Source organism: Dasypus novemcinctus, chromosome 31 (genome assembly GCF_030445035.2).
Source record: "Dasypus novemcinctus isolate mDasNov1 chromosome 31, mDasNov1.1.hap2, whole genome shotgun sequence".
Lineage (NCBI taxonomy): Eukaryota > Metazoa > Chordata > Mammalia > Cingulata > Dasypodidae > Dasypus > Dasypus novemcinctus.
In genome coordinates, this window is record NC_080703.1 from 29,271,932 (window position 1) to 29,297,313 (window position 25,382).

Genomic DNA, 25,382 nt, shown 5'->3' on the forward strand with positions numbered 1-25,382 from the left:
GTTTTGATTTTTATAGAAAACATGTATAACTTCTATATATAATTTTTAATAACACTTTCTTATCCTTATGCCTGGAGATAGTGATTCAGTGGGGGAAGGGCCCAGGATTCTGATCTTCCGAAGTCTTCCAGAGTCTCTGTTTATCAGTCAATTTTGGGAACTATGGCTGAAATTGTTGTTTCTAATATGAAGTAACTGATATTTTTATTTTTTAAGAAAAGCTCCAATTCTAGTATATGATCATTTTAAAATTATTTTATTTTGTAATAGTTTAATTCCACTACAAATACACATTCTTTAAGTATATTAGATTGGAATTATTTTGAAGAATTATAATAGCTTTGGCAGTCTTTTTACCAGCTAGGCATATTTGAATAGAGTGTCTAAATAATCACTGCATAGCCTGTGTTTGTACAGTAAGTTTCATAAACCACTTTAAGTGAGAAAAAATCTGCAAATACAAAGGGTTTCTTAAATCTAAGTATGTAAAACTAATTTAAATGCCATTTGATTGGCTGTCAAAACTATGAACATTCTCAAAATATACAGTAAAAGTTATTACAAATACCATCTTTGTTACAGTGTTTACCTATTTTAACATTTTCAAGTTTTTTACTTCAGGAGAATATAAAGGTGCAAATGTTTTTATCATTAACTTTTGAAAACCTGTATAATACTCTAAAATTCAGACATCAAAGCATCTATTTCTTTAAACTTGTTAGTTATAGTCTCAATACATTCTCCAGCTTTTAGTTTTATTCCATCAATTAGAAGATAGTCCTCTTCACAGTGATCTTCAAACGGACTGCCTGCAAGTGCTTTGGTGCTGCATATGGACAACTGTAACAATAACCATACAAGTCATTAGAACTACATCAAATTTACTTGAAAACCAGGCTTACTTATTACACAGAGCAGCCAGTTACTGCTCAAGCCACAGCAGTGATGACGTTTTCTTTTATGCTGGTGGTCAAATAACGATCCCCATCTAGAGAGTGATGTATAGACAATGTGTTTGTGTAAGACTAACTTATCATTCAGTCCATCTCTATTCCCATCGTTACAAGTTTTTATTTTCAATAATATGCTCTGGAAAAATGTGATCATTTTAATTCTGTGTGAGTTCTCTATATTGGTTAATTTTTGAAATTATTATTATAGGGAATACTATACTATATAATAATATATTACATAATATAACAATAATCAACAGTGTTTTAGACACATTTCCTGTGGCCGCTTTCTCATAAGGAGCAGCATTATTTATGAATGACAGTTTGCTTTAGTTTAGTGCAGAAGGGCACTGGTAAAAAACACACTCACATAGATATACACAGACATTTAGAACTTCAAGGTTCATTAAAGGTAGGGTAAACTTCCCGTGTAATTCAAGAAAAAAAGAATACACATGTAGTTTATACCAGTATTTTCATATACCTAAAATGTATCTTTTAATACAAGTAATTATTCAGTAAGCTCTGTTTTATTTGTGCATGGATTATCCAATTTGTGAATTATTCAGATGGAGTTATAAAAATGTGAACTTAATTCCCTCCCATTGCTTGCCAAGTCAAGGCATGTCAACCAGTGTTAATATTAGCCAAAGAGAAACATAATTAGGAAGGCAATTCTGCTGAGGAAAATAATCTCATAAAGCATTTCAGTGACAAATAGGAATAAGTGTGATTACCCATGTGCGTATGCTTTCTTCCATGTTGCTGCTCTCATCCATTGGTGTAAATGCTTGGAGTAATCAAATTGAAATCTCATAGGTGAAATGAATGATGAAAATATCAAATTTGCAACTTTGAAAATAGTCCAAACAATATTTTCTGAGAGAATAAATGTGCTTGGGATTTTAAAAAGATCAGGAGACTCTTTGGGGCATGTTTATAAAGGCTATCTCTTTTAAAAGCACATCTCCAGTTTTAAGTAGCGTTACCTTTGGAAGACATATTAATTCTATCAACTCACTACTAAAAAAATAATAATAATGAAACCACTGAAGATCACTTCAGTGATCACTGAAGATACTTTCTTTACTTTCAAACTGGAAATTGCTCCAGTTTTGATGGTTTGTTTCATTGTTCCTCTCCTCATCTAAAAATGAAAAAGGTTCTAAGTATCCTGAATCTGGCATGAATGCCAGACTTATAAAGCTCAATGTGGAGAGTGGTTCATGATCCATTTAGCAGGAGGTACTCACCTGCATGCTAGCAAATTAAAATGGTTAATTTTTACAATTCTAAATGCCTTTTGAAAGTATAAAATAATGCAAGAATTTAAAACAAAAACCAAGCTCCTGCCTGGTGATTTATTAAAGCTATGTATTTTATCTTATGAAATAAAAATCAGAAGGAACTTGTTATAATGCTCAAAGAGAAGCCAATTCTATGGCCCTAAATCTCCAGGACTTCACTATAAAAATCAACCTGGCTGTATTTTTGAAAAGAAAAACTGAAAAGGCTGAAAAACATTTCACAAAATCATATGGTATTCAAGTAAAATACACATTTGCTTAAAAAGAATAATTTGTATATTAATTATATGTATATATGATGTATGTCACCAATGTATAGACCTTGCTCTATAAAAGTAAAGACCCATATATAGAAAACAAGCCTTCTGAAAATGAAACTCTAATTTGAAAAATGGCATTTATAATCCATGCAAATTCAGGTAAAATTGATATTGTAGTTATTAAAAAAACACACACAAAAAAACACCTCCATGTATTTCAACCTAGCTCAAGTTTTTAATATTAATTTTGTGTTCTTTTAATACATTTATATCCTTAATGGTAAATTCTGTGTATTTTTTAGAATTTCCAACTCAGTAAAGGGGGTGCTTAAGATCAGCTTGATTCTTGTTAAAGTTCTGAGTGAAATTGTGCAATTGGGCAGTCTGCTCAAGTATATAAACCACCCTGTCCATTTGCAGATCCATCTTTTTCTGCATCTGAGGACAGACAGACTTGAAGATAGATAGTTCTCAAACTGACAATGGAGGAAAAGAGACATGAAGTAAGAGGATTTTAGTGCTTATTCTTTCTGGTTGCCATTGCCAATTCTCAGCTATAACAATAGCTAACAGTAGATGTCAGCTATTATGCAAAGCACTTTTCCTGCTTAACTTTTTATTTAATACTCAAAACAACCTTCTGAGGCAGGTGATAAGAAACTTGGACAGATTACTCAGGGCCTACTTGGCAGGATCAGGATGGGGACCCATGCATTGCATGATTCAGTATCAATGCTCCTAACTATTATGCTCTTTTGCCTCCAGGCACACTGTACTGTATCTCTAAGTGAGTGAGTAAATGAATGAATGCATGCATGAAACCTTAAGGATGCATGATTCCTCACTGCCATCTGTCTTGCTAACTAGGAAGTTGCTGCATTGCCTTTGAAAGTAGCTCCCTATGACTTACATTTCTCACACCCACAACATTGCTGCTCTGTATTAATGACCACCTCCCTGGGCCTGGCACCATAAAACGTCATTTTATTTGCAGAGAGACAGGGAGCCAATGTGCTGAGTAGTTTGTTAAATACCTTAAAATTTATCGTGTCATATATAAGCATTAAATAAAGTAAGCACAGATGGTCTTTCCGAGCACAACATATTTGGCAAAGAAAATAAAAAGACAAATCTAGATATGAATGGGGAAACTTATTCCAACTCAAAATTCTACCTCCAGTTTCTTAATAACAGGCAATAATAAAAACATATAGAGGTTTTTCCAGAGTGTGAACCATTCATTCTGCAGGCAGGGGTAAGGTTCTGCAAGTGGCTTCAGACACTCAACAGGGCAGATTTTCCAGTGAGCTGGTTTTCCTAGACCGTTCTTCTGACTTGTAGCAGGGAAGAGGTCTCGCTGTAGAGACACCCCTTAGCTACAGTGAGCTAAGAGTGGATAAAAAAGTCTTTATCCATTCCAACCCCAAAAATCTAAAACAAAAATCTCTGCTCAAACACATGTGTTTTCAAAAGACTGATAGATGTGTTCTTATTTCTCAACAGGCTACTAGTTTATAATGACTACCTTATGGTAAGTGAATACCTTATGATAATCAAAGGCTCAAATTTCAGAAGTGAAAAATATTCTCCATGTAATTAAAATGTACAACCAGGAACAATCCTGCTATTTAAATAGTTTAAACTTGTTAGACCTGATGGTAAGTATCAATAATACCTTTTCCCCTGTATTTGTTTCCTCTCCACATTTGTCTTCAGATTCATCTGGTGTGGCTGTGGGCTCTAGTGCTTGCTGTAGCATTTGCTCTAGCTCTTTGAGTAAAATTTCTGTCTCAGAGACAACTAAAGAAACATCATTAGTATAGTAAAAAATGCTACATCTTAATTCAATCTAGTTCATAATCTTAACCACCCAGAAAGAAAAAAATTGTCTAAATGCTACAAGATAAAAAATAAATATTTCATATGGTTTTCACAAATAGATCCTGCTGGATGCAAAATTATTATGAATTTCCAGGTGAATCTTTTATAGTTCTTTCTTGAAAAATATGACATTCTTGCTATATGTAGTCCATAAGGCATCTCTGAAATACCAAAAGCTTAACTAGAATATTTTTTTAAATCAGGGGCAAATGACACCAAACTAAATTATGTTATAGATCAGGGGTCAGCAAACTTTTTCTGTAAAGGGCCAGAGAGTAATCTTTCTAGGTTTTCTGAGCCAGACGATCTGTTACAACTACACAGTTCTGCTTTTGTAGCACAAACCATAGCCACAAATGAATGTTTTTATGTTCCAATAAAATTTTATAAAAACAGGTGGTAGCTGGTGACTCATGGGCCTTACATTGCCCATACCTGTTATAAACTATTACAACTACTGTTTAAAGGAGAAGCTTTTTAAAGTAACTAATTAATTTAATTAATTTAATTTAATAAATTAATTGAATTGAATTCATCAAGTTGCTGGGCTAAATATAGGCTGGTCCATTCCTAATCCAAAGGTGGACACATATTAAGTGGCTAATCTGATATTTAAAAAGAAATACCATACTTACAGAAGCTATTCTGTGGTACTGTGACAAAAATATAAAAGCAGGCAAAAATTTGGTAATTCAGAGAACTTGCTGGGATCAATGTCCCCACCAAAAAAATAAAAGCCTACTATAACTCTGTAGCCTCAACTACTGATTAACAATATATATCTGAATTTCTGATTTAAATAAAATGAAAAATATTCATTTGATTTAGGGTCACGTTGGAAAAAAAAATCAAGGAAAGGAGGCCACATGTGGCCTGCTGCCCTGTACCACTGCCAGATGGAGCGTTTGAGAAGTCCTTCCAAAGCCGACATCATTTGGAGGATAAGGCCATGAGGACACAGCCCGTCATCTTCCACACTGGTTACAAAAATTTGGCATACCACCTCTGATTATCTGTTGTTAGTTGGCAGGTCACGAATGGTTACAGCAGGTAGAGCAGCTGAAAGTTCATGGAACATGAAAATAGACCAAAGCAGGGCATAGACTTTAGAGTTAAAAATATCATCAGTGAATATAACAGTGATAGGTTCTCAGCAATGAAACTACTTTTTAATGTAATTGTTGAACATGTTTTAAATTTTTAAATGATATATGCAAATCAATGTATATATGTGTGTACTAATATACATGTGCATTCATGTATTCCTATAAACAAAGCATGTTTTATGGGGAAAAATCAAATTATTAATGCAAAAGATTTTATGCATTGCTTCCTTCCCCAGGTCAAAAGTGTTCATATTTTCTTATCTTTTTTTGTAAATAATTTGTTCTTGTGAATGACTTATCAGGAGTATATTTTAAAATTATGTATAAAATACTATTTATTAAATATACTATTAAAGTCATAGGAGGTTATGAAATAAAAAGGTTTCTTTTTCTTGGTTGTCACTATAGTACAGAAAAATTTTAATTTGCATTTTTCACATTACAGTTTTGTCTACAAAAATTTTTTGCATCAATATTTACTGCTTGCCCCAAGAATATTTTATATTCAATCAACAAAGATTTATTGTGTTTCTACTAAGGGCAAAGGACTCAAAGATAAAGCATATATTAATAAGCTTTCCAGGCCATCGTCTCTTCATAGCCATTCTTAAGTTCTCTCCATGGAAAACTGCTTTCAAAATAAGAAATACCCAGTTGGAAAGATCCTTTCTGTTAGGCAATTCAACTCCATACCTTAGAACCAGAACCTTTGTTGAAAAAATAAAACAAGCTAATGAAAGTATAATTTGCATATTAGTTGCATCCAGATGGATCTGAGGTCTACAGTCATTGCTAAAGCCTAAGAACACAGTATGAACTGTTAGATTCTAAAACAGTGATATTCAAAAGTTGGTGACATAAGAATCACCTGGGGAGTATATTTTAAAAATATATGATTATAACTTCATGTTTACCATATCAGAATTTTCTAGAAGGACGTTTGTATTTTTTATTTTGTTTTAATTAGAGAAATTGTAGGTTTACAGAAAAGTCATGTAAAAAACACAATGTTCCCACATAGCCCCCTATTGTTGACTCTTTGTTTTAGTCTGGTACCTTTTTTACGATTGATGGAAGAATACGAAAATAGTACTATTAACTATAGCACAGTTTACATTAGGTGTCTTTTTCCCATATACAACCCTATTAACCCTTTGTATTAGTGTCATACATTTGTTAATAATTCATGAAAGAACATCCTTATATTGGTACTATTAACTCCAGTCCATCATCAAACACAGGGTTTCACTGTGTTAAACAGTCCCATGTTTCATCTACTAACTTTCATTCTAGTAACATATATGACCCCAAATCTTCTCTTTTATTAAAGAGAATTTTATTTATTAATAGTGTCCTTGTCTCTTATATAATAACAGTTTTTGACTTAAAGACTACTTTGTCCAATATTAGTATAGCTACCCAAGCTCTTTTTCGTCACTAACTGCATGAAATACCTTTTTCCATCCTTTCACTTTCAACCTATTTGTGTCTTTGGGTCTAAGGTGAGTCTCCTACAATTAACATGTAGTTGGATCATGCCATTTTATCCATTCTGCTAACCTTTTTTTTTTTAAAGGTGTATTTTATTTATTATTTCTTTCTCTCCCCCCACCCCATCATTGCTTGCACTCGCTGTCAGCTCTCTGTGTCCATTCGTTGTGTGCTCGTCTTCTTTTTAGGAGGCACCAGGAACTGAACCTGCAACCTCCTATGTAGGAGGGAGGCACCCAATGGCTTGAGCCACCTCCACTCCCCACTTGTGGTGTCTCTGTGTTTCCTTGTTTTATCTCTTGGTTGCATCATCTTGTTGCATCAGCTCGCCACACCAGCCTATTGTGTCAGCTTGCTGTCTTGCTTATCTTCTTTAGGAGGCACTGGAAACCAAACCTGGGACTTCCCATATGGTAGGAGGGTGCCCACTCCTTGAACCACATCTGCTTCCTCTTTGTCTTTTGATTAGAAATTTTTATCCATTAACACTCAGTGTTATTACTATAAAGGCAGTATTTACTTCAGCCATTTTGTCCTTCAGTTTTTATATGTCATATCTTTTTTGTTTGTTTCTCTTTTCCTTTTTTGTGACCTCCTTTTCTGTATATTTGATCTTATGTGATGTATCTGACTGATCTCTATCTCATTTCTGTTTCTGTATATTTTTAAAATACTTTCTTTGTAGTTACCTTGGGGTTTACATTACACAATCTTACATCTATAACCTACTAATTTGAAAAGATACCAATTTTAGTTTCAAGGGCACACATGTTCTCTGCTCCTATTTCTCTGTTTCCCCTCTTTATGTCATTTTTGTCTCACTTCACCACATTATATTTTGTACATTCATTATAAGGAAATGGGCCTTTTTTGGTTCAACCATATTCTGATTCTTATATGAATTAAAGAGGAGTTGTATATTAAGGATACAGTACTACTGAGTTTTGCTTTTACCCTTTTAGTTACCCTTACTGACGATCTTTATTTCTTCACTCTCCTCGAAGCAACACTCTCCTGCCTTTTCCATTCAGCCTGTAGATGCCCTTTAATAGTTCTTGTAGGGCAGGTCTCTTGTTGACAAACTCTCTCAATTTCTGTTTATATGTGAATATTTTAAACTCTTTCTCATATTTGAAGGACAATTTTGCCAGAAAAAGAATTTTTGGCTGGCAGGTTGTCTCTTTCAGTACCTTAAACATATGCCACTGCCTTCTTGTCTCCATGGTTTCTGATGAGCAATCAGCATTTATTCTTATTGAGGATCCCTTGTATGTAACAAGTCACTTTTCTCTTGCTGCTTTTAGAATTCACTCTTTATCTTGGGCATTTGACATTCTGATTAGTATATGTCTTGGAGTAGGTCTATTAGGATTAATTCTGTTTGGAGTATGTTGGAACTTCTTGGACACATACAGAGTCTTTCATGAGAGTTGGGAAGATTTCAGCCATCATTTCCCCAAATATTCTTTTTGCCCTTGTTCTCTTCTCCTTCTGGGACACCCATGATGTGTATATTTGTGCACTTTATGCTGTCACTCAAATCTCTGAGACACTGCTCAATTTTTTTCCTATTCTTTTCTCTGTTTTCTGACGGTATGATTTCAATTCTCCTGTCTTCTACTTCACTAATTCTTTCTTCTGCATGTTCAAATCTGCTGTTGTATGCCTGTAGTGTATTTCTAATCTCTATTTTGCCTTTTATCCCCATAAATTGTTATGTTTCTTTTTATACTTTCAAATTCTTCTTTATGTTCATGCTTTGTCTTAATATCCTTTAGCTCTATATCCATATTTTCCTTCATCTCCTTGCATTGATTTAGGTGAGTTGTTTGAACTTGTTTAAGTAGTTGTTCAAATTCTTAGTCTCCTCTGACATTTTAATCTGTTCCCTTGACTGAGCCATAGCTTCCTCTTTTTTAGTATGGCTTGTACTTTTTTGCTGATTTCTGGGCTTCTGGTAACCTTGATTAGTTAACTCTGTAGGTCCACTTCTTCCTCTTGTCTAGGGCTCTATTGTTGATTGGCTTTGTGTTCTGGCTCTTTGATGCTTGGTCTAACTTATTTTATACCTTTAGAATTCTAGCACATTTTTAACTGTTCATATTTTCTCAGTTCTTCTTCATCTGAATCTAATCCTGAATCTGTGGTACAATTTTTAAGATTGTACTTTTTGTGCAATTGTTTCACCTCCAGGAGAGAGCTTTCTCTATTCTTTCTATGAGAATCTTGATCTGTCCTGTTAGTTTTTATGCAGACTTTTCTCCCCAGCTCCAAGATTTGTTCAAATTCTGTCCCTCACTCAGTGCCCTATTTTCCTTACACTTTTCAGTTCTGGGACCCTTACAGAAGTTCAATCTATATCCCCCTCCCCCCCCCCCCTTTTCACTTTTCTGTGAGGCTTTCATGCCTCCAGTTTTAGGGCACCATGCTCCAGGTTGCCTAATGAGGTCAATCCAGAAAGATGAGTCTCTAGAAAAGTACATTTTGCTTTTAGGTGCTCCACCCAATTGAAACTGTATTAAGTGAGAGCAGAACAGTTCCCACCAGTCTTTCCTTTGTATACTTTCTTCTGCTCACCCCCCAAGGGATCCTTTTGTATACAACACTCTCAGGGGCTTGTGTTCTGCCTTGGGTCTCTATGGACTTATGTTCCTGTGCCTGGTTATATGTGGGATTCTAATTCACTGCTCTGAGTTCCTCTGTAGTTGTGTCTCTGGTAGGAGGGACCTAGGCTACTGCCTGTTTAGAACTCCCAAGCTGTGTAGGACCGAATGAGAGGGAGGGGAAAGGGAACTGACCAGTGATCCAGGACAGAATTCTCCTATCTGAAATTTTTCAGTTTCTTTGATTCAGCATTTGTGAGCCCTTCTCCAGTTGCTAAATCTCTGGGGAGGCTTTTTCAGGGGGTGTCTTTACATTGCCATGTTGATGACATCACCAAGAATGTATATTGTTATTGAAGCAATTTTGTTAATGAAATCAACCCCTCTTTATTACAGATATTTTATTTAGTAACTTTTATTTAATATATCACTACTTGTGATTATCTTCACACTCAAACCCAGTCCCAATCACAGATGCTGTGTTTTCCTACTTCACATTCTGAGTCTATGGAAATTGACACTGACATTTAATGCACTGTTAAGAAGATGAATTTAGAGCTATGCTGTTAAGGAAGACTGACATGCAATATCTTTATATTTCTAAGACTAGGTGAAAACACAATCAATTTATTATAATGAATGTCATTGCCAAATGGCATTGTGAGCTCTCTGGCTTCAAATGATCTGGAAAAATATTTATACTGCCTTTTGATCAAAAGGTAGACAAAATAACAGGTGACTTCATAAATCAATCAGAGTTCCTAACACCAACTTGACTGATGTCATTCTGTTTCCAGAGCAATGGAAGGTTTGCTTTTCTGAAAAGGTATCCTAATGTTGTAAACTGATAGAGTTCACAAATAATTCTCAAAAGACAGCAGTTACTGTAATCTACAAACTAGTTTATCAAAATTGGTCAATGATATCTTCCAAAAATAGAAAGGATTAATGAATTTGCTGATTGCATGACCAGTCATCTTCTATCAGTGCTGATTATCCTGTAGTCTCACTTTGTTTCAATTTATTGTTGAGAGTTAAGTGGTAGCAATATATCTGGTCCATCACTTAGAGAAAGTTAAAAAAAAAAGCAAGAAACCAAGAGAAAAGTATCTCTTACATTGAAGCTCTTTAAAAATAAATGTGTGTAAAATAAATTAGCATTATTTCTTCATTCCTGATAAGAAATAACTCACTGTCTCAATATAACAGTCATTACTCTTATAGTTTTCAAACGTATATTTATGGAGTTTTTCTCTACTTCTTTATTAAATGATTAAAGAAGCTGTTTACTCCTTTATGTAAAGGGATTATTGGTTGGGTTGCCTCAAACCTGGCCTTGAGGAAAACAATCTTAAATAAATTTGAAGGTCCATTTCAATGTTTAAATTCTGGAGGCATTCTAAAAGAGCAAGAGAGTAAGGAGGAAGAAAAAGTACTTGGTTTTATTTTGTTTTCAAGCACTCACAAACACTTGCTGTGTGCGTGAGCTTGAGGGCCAAGCATATCTTTTAGTGTGGAGGTTAAAGTACGTCCAAATCAAAAACAGGTGAGTGAGGATGGTCTCTGTTGGTCCGGTAACACCTTTCTCCCTGTCACCTCTCCCACCCACAGACCTAGGTCCCAGGGTCTTCATGCTTCCTCTAGTGTTCACTCCATGATCCAGGTCTTTCTTATATTAACCTTCCTTTTCAAAACTCACCTGTCCCAGATGGCTGACAATATCTTTGCTAATTTAATCATGAATGCTAATAGATTATTGTTAGCCCCTGGTAATACATCAATCTTTTGTTTATTCAAGCTCTTATTTATAGGCTGTCTACCCTCACCCTCAAATCCCCCCACCCAAATGAGGTAGCTATTTTACAACAGAAAACAGTGCTACAATAAAACAAAAAACAAAGGACAAAATCTCAAAGTCTATAAAAAGTGTAATAATTAAATTTCAAATATTCTCAGACCAATTACTAATGCTGGGTAAACCAAAACATAAATTTAGCTTTTAGTTTCCTGATACTCACAGCAAACAAGGGAAGAGCTGCACACATTAAGAGGCTCTATAACCTTGAAAAAGCCATATAACCTCTTAGATGCCTCAGTTCCCCGTCACCATAAAGGCAGACAAGAGAACTTAACTTATCTACCTTTTATAGTGCTTATGAGTACATTCATATTAATATATGTAGGGAACTTAGATCATTGAGGACACATGGTGATTGCTACAGGTGTCATCATTATCAGTATTTTGTCATCATAGATTAATTTTCTTACACCACACTGCACTTACAATTAGGCTTACACTAAACACTGAAGAAACTAGTTATAGGGACAATAAAAAATATAATGGATGATATTCCTGGTAGCAATTTTCCAAAAAATGAACACATATAACACAAACAGTTATATGTCAGATCAAATCCTTATACAGTCATGGACTATATAGTTTAATTTAATGATTCTTCAAGTTTTTTTTCTATATAATTTCCAGAAACAGATCGTGCCCTTGTTGGATCAGAGGACTTCTAATGCATTTCTTTTTTACAGGTTAAGAAAGTGATATTTGGAGATGTAAGGTAGCTACACTTAATTAGCTATCCTTCTGATGGCCAATAAAGGAAGAGAAAAGCAGTCATTGAGCACAAAGTCCTTAAAGTAACAGCAAATGTAGGGATGAGACTTTTGACCAGGGAGTGTAAAAAAGGATAGTCTAAGAAGTGGGGCAGGGATTAAGGAAGAAGATGACATAACTTTCCTCCATCATTTGGTCTAGGGCTCATCCTATCTTAAAGCTAAGAAGAAATTAGAGATATCAGAGACTTGGATAGAGAGATCCATAGAAATACAGATGAGAGATACAAAACTTGAGGAGGATTAACATTATTGAAAAGAACAACTCTTTCAGGAAGGGAGTCACCTCTTGCAAATAATATAATAGGTTAGATGTTCCTGCTCTTTAGTTGTTGACAATGGGAGGGAGGAGTAAAACATTGATGAGATTAACTATTTAATAATGAGGTGGTGTTTTTGGGTTTTTTTTTAAATCTTAAAATCACTTCATTTTTCTTTAGCAAATTTTTTTATTGCCTTTTTAAAAAAATATACATAGATCACACAAAATGTTACATTAAAAATATAATTAACAATGAGCTTTTGGGACTTCTAGAGTCATAAGTAATGTGAGATTTCTGAAAGGGTTTCCCTTTGCCTAGATAAGCACTAAGATGCATTCATTTATGCAGAAGAGTCACTTAGTCATTTCCAGTCAATGAATGCCTCCTGGCTGCAAGGGTTTTCTTTGCAATAGCCTTGTGTGAGTTGGAGGGGTGAACGATGCCTAACTCTGGAGCCCTTAGCTGCTGTGCTAGAGTCTTGTAATGGCATCTCGGTACAGGGATAGGCTGACTTCTACCTTTTTTCTATAGGAAGAGTTCAAAGGATCATATGAGGCAAAGGGATGAGGTAACCCAGAAAAGGCACCTTAATTAGTAGGAAAGACACTAGTAGGAAAGAAGAGGTTTGAAAAGAGAAACAACAGAATTTTGTGGTTTAGGAGAGGAAAAAAGGATTTAAAAAAAAATTTCTGTGGAGAAAATAAGAATTTTGGCAACTAAAAGAAAAGACAATTGAGTTGGTTTAATTGAGGCACATTTATATGCATATAGATGTGGCCTTATCTATAGCCTGAAAGAAAGTATTATATCATATATCCAAATTATAAAAGGAGTCAGGGCAGGTCTAAAGAACTAAGGACTGAAACCCAAGATAACCAGGCAGGGAACTTCAAAGAGACTACTATAGGTTATTCTATCTGTCCTTTCTCCACCTGCTTTTCTTCCTTTTAAGGAAAATATAAATGAGCAGCTTATTTAGCCAATTGAAATACAGTGCCATAGGATCTGGGGGTGGCTAAAAAGGCAGAAGGAGTATGGCCCAAATTATTCCTTGGGGTGGAATGGGCTTTGAAACCTCTTTGCAAGACTGCCAAGGTTCCAGCTCACAAATAAGCATTTGCTGCTTCTCAAGACTATTGAAAATGTAGAAAGAGTAAATAATTTTTGAGGAAAAAAAAAATCTCCCTGTATTCCACATTCATCCTGTGTCCTAACACCAGTAGCAATTAATTCTGCTGGAAACCCCAGGCTCCTGCCTTTCTTCCTTTTCTCTCTCCTAGGAAACACCCATAGGACACCAATAAGTTAGGAATGGAAAGGCCTGGATAGAAATGTATCGTTGTTGGCATTTCCTCCCACAGCTGCTGGTATCATTAGTGATTCCATTTATATATATGACAATTCCACAGAAAATTTAATTCACAGGAGTAGAAACCTAAAAACAATTGAAAAGCCCTTGGCTGCAAATCAGTACCAAAAATGACTCATTAAGGTTTCTTGTATATGCATATATTTACAAATTTTTTTTCTTCAAAGGACTGCAACTAGTTTCTGTGAAATTAGATATAGGTAAAAGAATGAAAAGAAGGGACAGGCCTTCACATACCCATGTTTTCCTTTGATAAGGCATCATCTGAACAAACACTTTCAAAAGAGCATTTTAAAATAGCTTTCCTAGAAAAACAATATGACAGATTTAGTTTCCAAAGATCAATCATGTATATTTAAATAATCATTCATGTATATTCGTTGGTAATTGAGGTACTTTTCCTTGGCTGAAATAAAAGGGACTAACATTGATTTGAGCATGCACTATGTACAAAGCACTAGTGATACACCAAATACCTTACACAGGCTATTTTGTGTAGTCCTCCCTCAAAGTCTTATTAAATAATTGCTACTCTCATTGCATACATAAAGAAACTGTGATTCAGAACAATTGAGAATTTGATAATATAGATATAAGGTTAAGCGGGACTGAACTAAGTTATCAGAGTGCAAAATCCATGCTTTTGTCACTACAGGATGTTGTTGAGTTAGAGTATCTTAGAGTATTATGGAAGACAAGTATTCCATAAGATCGTGAGAAAGCCACTTAACTTCTCTAAGCCATGTATTCTTCAGCAGTTAAGTGGAGATAATTGTGATATGCTCCCTACATATTTGATGGGGTTACTGTGAAGTGTAACTGAGATAAGATGGTGAAAATTCTTTTTTTTAAATGTAATTATATCTGAAAAAGGACAAAGAACCAGAGAAGGAACATCTATTGGTGCCAGTCTGTTTTTGAGTAGGATTCCTTTTTAACACAGCATTGAAACTGCTTATTAAAATAAACAAATATATGGTGTGGCTGGTTTCAATGATAAATATTAACATGTCATCAGTTGCTTATTAGTTCATGATGAAAGCCTGTTTCCTGTTTGCATTACCTATTTTTAAACTAAAAACTTGCTTTACATATGATTGGTTGCTCACATGATATTAATCTTTAAAAGTTCTGGTTTAACAATTTTGTGTAAATATAAAACTTTCTCCACACTTCTAAGAATAGCACTTATCATTTTATTAATTCTTTTACAAAACACAATGTCTCCCTAGAGGAACAAAATAAAAAATCATGGAAAATGTCATGCAATAAAATCAAATATGTATATGTGTAAACATGTGTGTGTGTATGTGTATTTCAATTTTATCATACTTTTTTATTTTAACTTTGATTTTAATTTTTACCTTTTCCTTTTTCTAAATTTTGGCTTTTTCTTTTCCATATTACTTTTGGAACCTTGTATCTGTAAAGCAACAACAAAAAAGATGAGTTGGTTAATATGGAATTGGATTAGCTCAGTATAATAATGGTCCAATATGGTCCAATTTGGTCCAAAAAATGTAGCACAGAAGAACAACCCTGACTCATAGCTTTAAACAATCCCTGTAACTCTGATCAACTCCCATTGAGTCAGAAGACTGTCATTACATTGATTCGCTCAACTTCCAGGAAAATGATAGACTGACTTGTTGTGGATGGCTAACCTCATTTTCACCCCCATTCACCTTCAAAAACACACAAAAATAATAAATTTAAAAATTGCTAAGTTTTAATATATATCTGAGCTTTAAAGACGGAAAAGAAATATTCAGACGCGAGAAGTACATGGAATGCAAAGCTATAGCTAAAGGTGGAAACTGACATGGTGAAGGACCACATGGAATTTGTACCAGGATAGGGCCAAAGGGGCTTGAGCTAGATTTTTATGCTTATAAGAGGACAAGTGATATATTTTGGGGTCTGCACTGGCTTGAAAGCTGTTTCCCAAAGGTCCAGAACTTACAGGACTTTCTATCGAATGTTAAAAGAGAATTCGAAAAACTCTACTCACAAGGACAGAAAAGCAACAAGGTAGTATGTGGGCTGTCTAAAGAAGCAGGTGGAAAAGAGCAGTAATCCTAAAAGAATGAACACCCCAGGTTTACACCATGAAAGTGAGAAATCCAAATTTATGATTCCTGAGTGTACCAGGATCCCCCAAGTCATATAATTAATATGACTTACCCAGGATCCCTAAAATCACCAAGACAAAGAAGTAAATACTAATGCCAAGCAATTAATATACAGACTTAAATAGGAGCCAAACACCACTAATTCAGAATACCCATAATGAAGGGCACACAAAATGAAAAAGAAAAATATTACTATAAAATAATAGTATTTTTACTGTATGGTTCCATATGGTTCTGTTTATATAAAACTCAAAATCAGGCAAAATTAACCTATGACACTAGAAGTCATGAGAGTAGTTACAATTGCATTTGGGGAAGAGGGCATAAGAACACTTCTAAGAGATATGGAAATGGCCTACTTCTTAATCTGGTGCTGGAATATTCATTTCATGAAAATCCAACCAGCTGCACATTTATAATTTGCACTTTTCTACATGTTTGTATTGTATCAATAAAATTTATATTAAAATGTCATTAAAATGGATTTCTAAAAGATACCACAATAAACAAGTTTATATCTCTGCGGCTTCTATGACAAAAAATATAGAAGGATTAAAAAACAAAAAAATAGGGGAAGTGGATGTGGCTTCCACCTACCATATGGGAAGATCTGGGTTTGATCACTGCAGCCTCCTGGTGAAAAAGAAGAAGAGAAAGCATGCCTGTGTGGCAAGCCAATGCCTGCACGAGTGAGTCACGCAGCAAGATGATGATGCATCAAAAGAGAGACAAGAGGAGAGTAAAGGTAGTCAAGGTGAAGTGCAGCAGAAACCAGGAACTGAGGTGGCATGATTGAAAGGGAATCTCTCTCCCCATCAGAGGTCTCCAGGATCTAGTCCTGGTGAATACTGGAGGAGATGAAATGAGAAGAGAAGACAACATAGACAGCAAAAAACAATAGGGTGGGAGGAGGGGAAGGGGGAAAATAAATAAATAAAAATCTTTAAAAAACAAAACAACAACAACAACAAAAAACAAATAGTACTTCAAGAAAACTCAAGTCATTGGAATTAAAATTCAGTGAATAAATTAAAAAGATGATTAGACACAACAAAGAAAGAATAGGTAATTTAGAAGGTATATTTGAAAAGATCACCAACTCTACAGTAGAGAGAGATAAAGAGACTACATCAAAGAACAGTTAAGAGTCATAGAGAATGGAATGAGGAGGTCCAAGTCACATGTGAAAGGAATTCCATAAAGATAATATAGAAAGAAAGGGGAAGAGAAGATATTTGAAATGATAATGGCTATGAATTTTCCAGAATTTTGTACAAGCTCAAAAGTTTGTACAAAAAATCCACATGACACACAATGGTAATACATCACAAGAGCAAAAATCAAAGAGTACATCTTAAAAGCAACCAGAAGGAAAAGACACACTATAAAGGAATGACAATTAGACTGTGATAGACACCACATTAACAAAAATACACAAGAAATAATAACGTGTCTTCAATTTAAGAGGGTAGCTATATGTTGGTGGGTGTTGAGGCTGATGGATACAAGGCAGTACAATACTGTTTTATCTACTTTATTCAACTGCAGATTTCCATGATTTTAAAAGAACAACTATAGAATGTATTTGGAGGAAGATGACTGAACCTAGAATGAAGTTCCAAAGGAAGTTAAGATAAGCAAAGTAATAACTAAACAGGTAATAAATCTAGATAAACATGGTTTTTAAGTCCTCTGTGTTCTGTACTCCATTCCCCATTAGTTATTTTTGTATTGTTTGTTGTATGTGTACTGTTTTATGTGTTACTTATTAGTTATTTATTGTATGAATATTGTTGTAAAAAACAATAACATGTAAGAGGGAAAGGGTTTAAACTAGGGCCAAAGTATTTTAAGATACTTGAATTATTCAGAAGAAGAGGGATGATTTAAAGTTAAATTGTGAAATAAATTAAATGTTCATATTTAAGCACAATCAATAAAAGAATATAAATACAATGTGTAATTTCTAAATAGCAGAAGGGAGAAAAGAAATGTAAATACATAAGCAATACAATAGAAATCAGCAATGGGGAAAAATGGGAAAACTATAAATAGAAAATACAATAAGATGTTAAAAATAATTCCAACTATATCCACAATAACAAAAGACAAATGGATCAAGCAAACTATTTGAAAGACTGGTTTAAAACAAATCTAATATCCACTAAGAGACAGCTAAAGCATAAAAACATGGCCATCAAAATCCCACCTACCTTTTTTTTTCTTTCCAGAAACTGACAAGCTGATCATAAAATTTAAATGGAAATGGAAGAGATCCAAAATGTCAATCTTGAAAAATAAGAGCCAATTTGGATGACTCAACACTTTCCAGGTTCAATTAATGACAAAACTACAGTAATCAAAACAGGGAGTACTGACATAAGGATAAAAGTATAAACCAATGGAATAAAACTGAAAGTATACAAATAAATCCTCACATTATGGACATCTGATTTTTAACAAGAGTGTCAAGTTAATGCAATTCTGAAAGAATAGTCTTTTCAGCAAGTGGTACTGGGAAAGCTGGATATCCACAGGCAAAACAATGAAGTTAGACCCCTACCTCAAACCACATACAAAAATTGGCTCAAAATGGATCAAAGACCTAAATCTAAGAGATAAAACTACAAAATTCCTGAAAGGAAACATAGAAGCAAATCTTTATGACTTAGATTAGGCAATAGTTTCTTAGATATATGATATCAAAAGCATAAGCAATAAAAGATATAATAGATAAACTGGACTTTATCAAAATTTAAAACTTTTGCACTTAACAGGATACTATCAAGAAAGCAAAGATGTCACGGAATTACGAATTTTATCCAGAATATATAAAAAACTCTTACAACTTAACAATAAAAACACAAATAAGACAATTTCAACATGGGCAAATGATTTGAATAGACATTACATTAGAGAAGACATATAAATGGCCAATAACCATGTGATAAGACAACGAGACTAGTCATTATGGAAATGCAAATCAAAACTACAATGAGATACTACTCTATACTCACTAGGATGACTTACATTAAAAAGACAGACAAGTGTCAAAAAGGATATGAAGAAACTGGAAGTCTTGTACATTCCCACCACATTGGTGGTGGGAAGGTAATATGGTACAGTCACTGTGGAATACAGTTTGGCAGATCTCCATTATTAAGTACAAAGTTACCACAAGGTCTAGCAATTCCACTCCTTGGTAAATACCAATAGAATTGAAAACGTGGGCAATGACTGCTTCAGGATATGGGGTTTCTTTTTGGGGTGATAAAACTGATCTAAAATTAGATAGCACTTATAATTGTACAACTTTGTGAATATACTAAAAATCATTGACTTATATACTTTTAAGGGTAAATTACACTGTATGTGAATTATATGTCAATAAATCTATGACATAAAAATCATAATTACATGGAAAAGTTGATTATAAGGAGATGGAATACAATATAGCCATCAATTACTAAGAAAAGAAACCCAATGTAGCAATATTAATGTCAGAGGAAAAGAAAACATGTTAAGTCAAAAAGTACAGTCAGAGATAGTTTATTATCCAATGATAAACGAGAAACAATCTACTTAGAAACTATAATAGTACTGAACCTGAACATATCTAAAATCTTAGTCTTAAAATATACAAAACTGAAACAGACAGAATTATAAGTAGAAACTGATAAATCTACCATAAAATGGAACATTTCAATTTGCATCATTAAAACTAATACAGCAGACACAAAAATTAGCAAAGAGAGGGATTCCATAATGCAAATAATCAGCATGGTCTAATAAACACAGATTGTCATGTATATTACTAAAAGGAAATCTAAAAAATTAACATGGGACTGTATAGCAGAGTAAAACTGCATGTGAAATATGAATATAGGTAAATTGCATTTATAAGACTATTTTTCTTTGAAACTGAACTAATATATGCTAATAGTACAAGATGTAAATATCAGACAAAAAACCCACATTATGCTAAAAGACAGAAACCAGAAACAAAGTACTACATATTGTAGAATTCCACTTATATAAAATGTAAAATAAATCAATTTATAAAGATGAAATTAGATTAGTGGTCATGTAAGGATGGGGAAGGATAGAGGAACTGGGAGGTGAATTCTAAGGGATATGGAATTTTTCTTTTTAGAGTAATGAAATTGCTCTAAAATTTTTTGTGGTGATGAATACACAATATTGTGATTATACTAAAAGCCATTGATTATATACCCTTTGGATGGAGCATCTGGTATGTGAATATATCTGAATAAAACTGCTTAAAAATAACTAAATAAATGTGTAGGAATAGCCAGAAAGAGCAGCTATGTATGGCATGAGAGTATACAAAGATTGAGAGGTATTTTTTTCTTTGCCTGCTTTTTGTTTAGTATTATTATTCTTATTGAAATAATGAAAATGCTTTGGTAATGATTGAAGTGATGAATGCACAACTATGTGATTACACCAAATACCACTGATTGTATACTTTGGATGAACTGTATGCGTTATTAATATGTATCAAAAAATCGATTTAAGGAAAAGAAAGAGACATATTAACCAAATGCAATGTGTGGGCCTAATTCAAGAAAATCAACTAAAAAATATTTGAAACAATAAGGGAAATTTGAACTCTCAATATTTGGTACTAAAGAATTATTTTATAGAATGATAATATTGCGGCTATGTTAAAACATTCGTACAAAAGATCTGCTATTTGCTGAAAAATAACAAGGTAGGAGGCTGATTGGGGGAAACATGAAACAAAGTGGCCAAACGTTGATAACTGTTATACCTAGAGGATACCCAAGGGGCTCCTTATGTTTGTTCTTTTCACTTTTGCATACATAATTGAAAATTTTCATAACAAATGGTTTAAAAAAAAATACACTGAACCTGGCATTGAAAAATTAAAGAATACAAATTGTTTTCAAGCCAAAAACATTTACCAATTTGACCACATACTGAATCACAAGGGGAAGTTTCAAATTATTAAAATAATCTCTATTTTACAGACCACATTCACTGACTACAATGCAAAGCCAAAAGGTAATTGATAAAAGTTGGAGAATTCACCCTGAAAATCGCAAACTACTTAGAACTGAATGACATTGAAAAGTTAAATGTACACATTTGCATACCAGTTAGGGGGAAATTACGATTTTGAATGTGTATTAGAAAAGACTAAAATAATGATGTGTTAAAAACAAAGAAGCAAGTTAACAAAAGATAGTGGAAAGAAGGAAATAGAAACATAATTTGGAAAGTATATTTTATTCTATTACAATTCTATTCAAATTATTTATGTATAATGTGTATATACATGTATGTATGTATGTATGCATATGTATATATTTATATAGCCTATAAAATCCTCAATAAAATATTAAATTGAATCTAGCAATTTATTTTTTTAAAACAACATCAATAAGTTTGGTTAACTCTTGTAATACTTGCTCCATCTCCAAATCATTCCTGCTTATTGAACTTTGGACATATTTTGAAACCTAGATAAAACTCTATCTTTTCCATTAAGATTTCCTTTTAGCCATTAACAAACTCTTCAAAGATGTGAATCATAGGAGTTATGTTCTATATCATTTGGATCAGAGTTATTATTTCACATTTTTATTATTTGCATACAAGACATCTTCTCACTGGGTAATGCACTTTTCTCCATGCCATGCCTTACATACTATAGGTGCAGTTAAAGTATTTGTGGGATAAAGTAATGAATAAATGTTGGGATAAAGGTAGGATAAACACAAATATCATCAAAGGAAAACAAGCTGTGGTGTTGCTATCCATTTTTTAATGTCATCTTTATTGATTTAGGCATTTAATGACTTCATAAAATTTACCCTCAGCTTCTAAGTCAGATCTCAATGCAACTCTCACTATAAAAGATTTTACCTTGTATTATTCCTTGCCTTTTTACTTTAACTTGCTAAAGTGAGTAGCTTCTCAGCCCGCTTTAATTTTTTCACTGTTTCACTGATCTTGATTTTACTGGCTGTGAATCCATTTTCTAGACTTCACTTGAGCTAGGAATAATCTTTGACCCACATATGCCAAGAGGCTTCTCATTTCTTCAAAGTATTGTTTAAATCCAGCTTCTATAGGAGCTCTCCTTGGCTATTTGGAAAATATGTAGCCACAACCCACATTAATCTCACAGAAAAGCAACAATGTTGGGCACAAAAAATTGGGATGAAGAGTGAAACTGAACACAAAATAGAAGCATCTAAAACCTCAAAGGTAAGAGAAAATTTTTAAAAATATATGAAATGTTTAGCAGCTAGCAGAGTGCCATTCACATTGTACATTCAAAAGCACTTGTAACAATAATGAGATGAAGGTTGAATTTAATGACTCTCAAAGCATTGTTAAGCAGCTTTAATATCTTAATAATTATTCCAGGGAGGTTTGTATGAAACACCTAGGGAATTCATAATATTATGATGATAAAGACTAAGTGGCTGTCTTTTTTGATCTTCAACCTCAAGGTACTATTCATATATTTTTCCAGGACTTTTATTTAAAAAGCAAGCAAAGTATGAAAGCATTTAGAGCTATTGTTGCCAAATCATTGGTCTTACATCTCTAAAGACAAGGTAAAGCTATTATTTCAATCTTGCTATTAAGTATCGGATTAAATGATCTACATGTCTGACAATGAAATGAAGGGGTTGCTACAAGGGAAAATAAGATTAAGGTAACAAAGTCCAAATTTCTTCATAGGTATTAATAAAATAAATAGCTAACATAAATCAGGGGATTTGTAGAGGAAGTAATAAATTCCTTTTCTACTTTGTTAAGTATTCCACAGCAGCCAAAATGAACGAGTCAATATTTGCCAAGATGCCTTTTGTCTTTCTGCTCCAAACCTTTAAGAAAGTGTGGTATGACAGAGAAGAGCACTGAAATTGGCATGATAGGATATAAATTTGAACACTAACTCTACCACTACTATTTGTATCACTCTAGTAAGTCACTTGATCACTCCAGTACCTCTCAAGGGCCTGAAATAAAGTAGGCACTTAATTAATACTTGCTGATTAAATGACCGTTCTGCATTTTAGGTTCTTCTTTTGTAAAAATGAAGAAAGAAGGGGGAAAAAAAAAAAAACTACCTCAAAGCATTTAAGGAAAACATAAATTACAAAATATACCAGAAAGTATCTAACCATGCTTGGCAATACTTGATGTTCAGTCATTGTTTAACTTATTATATTAGTAAATTGGAATTGTATCCATTTTCCTTATAGCATCTGTCAGAAGGAATTTGGCCTTTAATATAATTAAATTTTAGGCAGTGTATTAATTTCTGAAGTTATTTTTGAATCCCAAAACGAAAAATTATGTTCTTGAACTTATCCAGTCCTATGGGTGTGGGGTCCGTTTGATTGGATAATGTCAGTGAGGCATGACTTAGGTTGGTTCTCTGCCCTTTTGCTGGGTCTGATATACACGGAGATATACAGAGAGAAATCCAGAGAAAAGAAGCCACCATTTCTGACCTATGTGAGAGAGGACTCAAGGATCACTAGCAACCAAAACTTAAGCACAAAGTCCCAAGAGGATGGACCCATAGAGCAGCTCAAGGCTGAAGAGATGAGCCACCTGCCTGCTAGCTCACAGCTGAACTCAGGGAAAAAACAGAGCAGTCAAGACTGAGAGAGGAGGTCCAGAAAGAGACAAGCTCCATGCCTAGTCACCCACAGCTGAGCTCTGGGAGATGATAGAATCTGAAGGGGAAAGCAGGGACCTTGGCAAAGACTGGCCGCCATCTTACTTTTTCCCACGTGGCAGGACACCAGGATTACCAGTAGCTGACTTTGGTGAGAAAGTATCTCTGCTAATGCCTTGATTTGGACATTTCATGGCCTCGGAACTGTAAGCTTTTACTTAATAAATTTGCTGTTGTAAAAACCAACCCATTTCTGGTACTTTGCATCAATAGCCCTTTGGCAGACTAAGACCTTTTCCTAGGGCTACCATAATAAATTATAGAAAACTTAGTGGCTTAGGACAACAGAAGTTTTTTTTTCTCTCTCTCACAGTCCTAGAGGCCAGAAATATGAAATCAAAGTGTTGGTAGGGTTGGTGCCTTCTAGTGGCTCTGAGGGAGCATTTGTGTCATGCCTCTCTCCTAGATTCTAGTGGCTGTTCGCAATCTTTGATGTTTCTTGACTTGCAGATGAATTGCTCCAATCTCTGCCTGCATCTTCACAGGGCGTCCTCCTCAATGTTTCTTTATCTTCTCCTTTTTATCTCTTGTAAAGAGACTCATCCTTATAAGATTAAGGGCTTGCCTAATGCAGGATGATCTTATCTTCCCTTAATTACATTTACAAAACCCTTTTTTCAAATCCGGTCATATTCTGAGGTTCCAGTAGATATATCTGTTTGGAAGCCACTATTCATCCCATTACAGGTAAATAGTTTAAACTTTGTGCATTCCATCCCTTCCACTTTTCTTCCTGTTTTATTTATGATTTTCCAGTATTGTCTAGCCCAGGGCTATTTGTAGTGAGCTCCAAAATGCAACAGAATCAGCAACACCTGGAACTTACTAGATAATCAAATTCTCATGCCCACTCTAGACCTACTAAATCAGAAAGCCCATACCCATTCACAAAAATATCATGCTATTTAGGTGTCACTGATATTAAACAAACCACATTAAGCATTAATTTTTTTCTTGTTGGATATAAAAATCAAAGAGGTATATGTATAGATAGTATATGTCCTTTACTATGTATATATAATATGCTAGTATTTATTTTGTATACAAATATATGCAATATTATAAATATTGTATACATAATTATTATTAGGATTGCTGACTAGAATGACAAACAGTAGAATTCCCTTTAAATGAAAAAGACAGAAAATCTGTAAGAGTTTTGTTTATATCAGATTTATATAATCTGTATAAACTGACTTGACATTCCTGTTTCCTTGTCACTGTTCATCTAAATAAAAATCTTATTTTTAAACAGAACAAGTTTGCTAATTGCATTAAATGTGAGGGTCTAAAATTTTGATTTGCATTTAATGCTCATAGAAGGCATAAATATGTTTTGTAGCCTTCTTTTGAGAGTAATTGTCAGCCAGTAATCACTAAAGAGCTGCTGCCTTTGACAGAATTTCCAAAAGTGAATCTGTGTGCCTTAAATAATGTGTACAAACTGCTTGTCAAAAGTTATCAAACAGAAGGAAAAGCCAATATCCTCATCTCCACTTGGAAAATCTGCTGGGGAAATCTGCTTGGAATAAGGATGAAAAGCAGTTTCATAAAGCATTGTAAATGATGATTACTACTTAACCTAGTTATCTGGTGAGTACAGATAATATAGTTAAGTCTTCGGGGCGTAAAAATGATTGTT

At 34.0% G+C, this 25,382-nt stretch overlaps 1 protein-coding gene across 1 annotated transcript in view; it reads right to left on the bottom strand.

The window, feature by feature from the left end:
* Positions 1–240: 240 nt before the first annotated feature.
* The window catches only part of ZCWPW2 (zinc finger CW-type and PWWP domain containing 2), a 148,001-nt gene continuing 122,859 nt past the window's right edge, over positions 241–25,382 (bottom strand). Inside the window, 5 exon segments of the mRNA XM_058290656.2 lie at positions 241–840; positions 4,196–4,320; positions 14,096–14,163; positions 15,223–15,281; positions 16,588–16,623. Coding sequence (XP_058146639.1) covers positions 679–840; positions 4,196–4,320; positions 14,096–14,163; positions 15,223–15,281; positions 16,588–16,623 — 450 coding nt within the window. The 3' untranslated portion in view covers positions 241–678.